Source organism: Limulus polyphemus, unplaced genomic scaffold (assembly GCF_000517525.1).
Source record: "Limulus polyphemus unplaced genomic scaffold, Limulus_polyphemus-2.1.2 Scaffold0, whole genome shotgun sequence".
Taxonomy (NCBI): Eukaryota; Metazoa; Arthropoda; class Merostomata; order Xiphosura; family Limulidae; genus Limulus; species Limulus polyphemus.
Genome location: NW_013665610.1, coordinates 1,703,365 through 1,707,521, shown reverse-complemented (window position 1 = coordinate 1,707,521; position 4,157 = coordinate 1,703,365). Strand labels below are relative to the sequence as shown.

At 37.2% G+C, this 4,157-nt stretch overlaps 1 protein-coding gene across 1 annotated transcript in view; it reads left to right on the top strand.

Moving 5' to 3' along the window:
* Positions 1-1,884: 1,884 nt before the first annotated feature.
* The window catches only part of LOC111087465 (pro-neuregulin-2, membrane-bound isoform-like), an 87,954-nt gene continuing 85,681 nt past the window's right edge, over positions 1,885-4,157 (top strand). Inside the window, exon 1 of the mRNA XM_022394401.1 lies at positions 1,885-2,971. Coding sequence (XP_022250109.1) covers positions 2,455-2,971 — 517 coding nt within the window. The 5' untranslated portion in view covers positions 1,885-2,454. The remainder of the gene's footprint in view (positions 2,972-4,157) is intronic.

The window sequence follows — 4,157 nt, the reverse complement described above, 5'->3', positions numbered from 1 at the left end:
ACCCGTGGTGGGCAGAGCACAGATAGCCCATTGTGTAGCTTTGTGCATAACTACAAACAAAACTTACTAATAATTACTTTTGAAGATCACAGATCAAACCAGAAATAACCCGACAAATCGTACACTGTAGAAACAGCAGACAGTGTTGGCTAAATAATACTATATACATTAAAAAAGTATAATTCTATTAAAATAGCTTCTACTTTTAAATTGAATTTCGTATTCACAATCTGATCGAGTGATTTGTAGTTTTTAGGTTTTCAGGTCGCATAATTCTATTTCGTAATCATAATATTTACTTTGCGGATAAAGGTATTGCTGCAGACTGGGTTGTTCACTGTTCTAAACACTGCTGTGTTAGTTCTTTCGCTTACACTGATAACACTTAAGGTTCTCTCTTACACGCTGCATACATGTGATTCGCACTTTATGGCCCTCTGTATATTATAATATTGATGGTCAAATCCTGCTACCTGGCCAGACAAAAATAGCCCAATAGTTGGCGGTGATTCTGTTGACTAGCTTCTTTCCACCTACTCTATTAGTTCAAAATTAAGAGGAGTTATGTAAGGTAGCTCTTGTGTAGCTTTGCGCGACAATTCTAGAACAAACAGATCTTTAAAATGTTATTTTTTTTGTATTACATTGTTGATCAATCTCGCTCTACGAGTATTTCTCTTGGGAAAGATTCTATCCAGTCATAATTTTAACCTTGGCAGCATTGCACTGTCAAATTATCAAGAACTGGATGTAAACCAACATATAGGTGTTGTTTGTTTGTTTTGAATTTCGCGCAAAGCTACATGAGGGCTGTCTGCGCTAGCCATTCCTAATTTAGCAATGTAAGACTAGAGGGAAGGCAACTAGTCATCAACACCCACTGCCACTTTTGGACTACTCTTTTACCAACGAATAGTGGGATTGACCGTCACATTATAACGCCCCCACGGCTTAAAGGGCGAGTATGTTTGGTGGGACGGGGATTCGAATCCGCGACCCTCAGATTGTGAGTCGAGCTCCCTAACCACATATAGTTATTAAAAATATGTCACTCGTGGAGTCATAACTCGCATCTGTGACGTCAGCACGTAAATATCGTTCACGTATATTGTTATTGGAGGATCCTGTGTTATTTAGTGAGGCTGTATAATAACAACTGTCTGTATTATTTTTTAGAAACAACCATTTTTTGATTTTTATTACTTTAGTTACATTGGTAAAAACGTGGTTAAGTATACAGAAATGAGATTTTATATTACTTATTGACTGAAAAAATAACAACAACTCTTTAGATTTAGTCCAATGATTAAGCTGGCAATGTTAAGCGTTATAAGGTGTTGGTTACATCCGCAAACATCATTAAAAGCGCAAATATCCACCCGATGAATTAGTGCAATGTGGTCACTGCATCTTCTATCCACTGATTGATTTGTATTATTAATCCAAATATGATCCTCATTTATCAGAATTTCAACTTGACTCACAATATTGTTAAATTTATCCTTAGAATCTAACATTTTCGCTGTTAATGTTAACTAAATTTATATATAATAATAATAATATAGCATTCATGGAAGTCTTACAAATATTTCAAGCAATATGTGTGGATATGATGATGTAGTTGAATTACGCTGTTGAATGTGGTGGTGTTAAGAAGTATATTTCAATTCTACAGTGAATTAGATATACTATTAACTCATTGCTTGTTCTCTGCGAACATCTCCATGATTTGTAGAAAGTTTGAATAATAAAGTGGAGAGTCTATCTGGTGTAATCGGATTTGGTCAATTTACTCACGTGAGCTCGTATGACGTCTACTGCTGGGTACCAGGATGAGATAAGACGAGCTTGCCACGTGCCCTTTGATTTGATGTATTTCTTGCTGAAAATCCAGCTCTTAATCATCTGACCAGAAGGAGCGCTCTACTTCAGCAACTAAACACAGTGTGACACTGGAGATTGATAAGCCGACACACGTGTTGAGTGGTTAAGTTCAGTTAATCCACGCTTCTGGCCAAAGGATGGTCTACTGAACTCGCCAAGGTAGGGAAGTGATCTCGTGACGTACCCTACGCCCTTTCCAGTTCGGGCTCGTGCCACGCTCTATTGCCCTTACCCCTTGTGCGGCCTCTCTTGTGTCGCCTTCCCGCGGAGTCGCGCTGCAGTCGGCTAGAAAATTCTGTAATGCACTACCCGTCCGATGTAGCAGCGGTTCAGGTACTTTCGTGGGGCAGACGCGAGCGGAAGCTGATATTCAATACAGCCGGTAAAATTGAGAATTACAATTTCTGGAGTGCTTCTTCCGTCTCTTAAATTATATTTGTGAAAAAACACGAAAGTTCAATGTGCGTAGTCCAATCAAGGTGCATACAACCCACAGGTGCTTTACTTCAAGCATGACAAAACAAGAATCATTTAAAACATGCTCACGTCAAGGTTATAGTGCTGTTCTCCATGTGCTCTCTTATTTTCTTCCATGTTCGACTCGTTAAAGGCTCCCTTTCACTAACTATGAGAACTGGTTTTGTCAGCTGGCTAATACTGGCCATTCTGTTGTCTTTGTGTTGGGGGGAAGCGGTCAGGACTTGTCTGGATGACCAGTTAGATGTTGCTTCTAAAGCTTATCTCGCTCCCATCGTGTTTCAGGGTGTTTTGTTAAAGGAAAGATATTCTTCAGATAGTAAAGATATACTGTTTCGCATCAAAAGACCATACAAGACTGGTAAAGATACAATGTTTAATAAAAATGATAATGTGGTTCTAACCTTTCCTAATGAATACTCGTGCGACAACACCTTCAGGATAAAAGATCTACAGCGTAAAAGAAAAAAATACATAATTTTTGCAGCACCTCAATCACTAGCAGAGTCCAGAATCTCTGGTCAAAAGAGAATTGTGGCTGTCGCCAGTCCTATAAGGATGAATCGCAAGTCAGGCCGTGCAGTAAGAAAAATTCTGTGCAGAGGATGTGGTAAGTTTCAAATGTTTGTTTGGTCTCTTTATTTTTGTAACAAACAGTCTTAAGTTATTAATTGCATATATATTTCTTTTAAGAAGAGCATGAACTAAGATAGTACTATTCTACGTTTAAATATTTATGTATTAGGCTGCTTATTGTAGCTTATCTTTAAAACCTAACAAGACTTATTTGTCGTGTCAATACCAATATCCCAGATTTCTCCTAGTTTACAGATTCTTAACGCAGAGGTGGTACACATGAGGCAAAATGTGTAGTCAGTTTCACCAGACTTATGACACTTATTCGTTTATCCATTATACACCAAACCTAATATGTGACTTTTATAAAGGTTTTTAGAGTAATTGCGCTCTGACGAAAAATTTAACCACATTTCAAAAACAATTTTCATTTATGTTTCTTCAAATTTCTGAAACGTAGAGAGAAAAGTGAATGTTGTTTATAAGTTTGCATGATTCGAATCTCATTCCAAAGCTGTTATCGGTTTGGTAGGATACTAAATTATTAATACTTCTGTGGAACATCACTTTTGTACAGGCTTAATTATAGAATGTTTATTTCATATTATTACTTTTTAATGTTTGAATGTTGATAGAAAAACGAGTGAAAAATTTTATGTACAAGTTAGTTAATTTTTTTCTTTTCCCTTAGATGTTACATGTGTTGTATTGATTGTATAAATATGTTATACTGAGAAATGAGTTTGTATTTACCCATTTATCTCAGACTATATACCATTACGTTCGTTCGCAAAATTACTCTTTCAACAATAGCATAAAAATAACAAAAATCGAATTATCCACCCCACTCAGGTGTGTAATATTCTTACTGAAAAATAGCTATTTTGGCCCTGTAGTTTCATATTAGTATTTCTTTTGATATGTTTTGATAGGGTGACTTCTTAAACTCTGCATATAATGTGATCATCCACAATTATTGCTTTTGGCATCAACTTAAAAACATAACAGAAGAGACTCAAAGTATGGCTATAATTATGATAAGCTTTCCTTTTCGGCCCGGCATGGCCAGGTGGTTAAGGCGCTCGACTCGCAATCTGAGGGTTGTGGGTTCGAATCCCCGTTCCACCAAATATGTTCGCCCTTTCAGCCTTGGGGGCGTTATAATGTGACGCTCAGTCCCACTATTCATTGGTAAAAGAGTAGCCCAAGCGTTGGCGGTT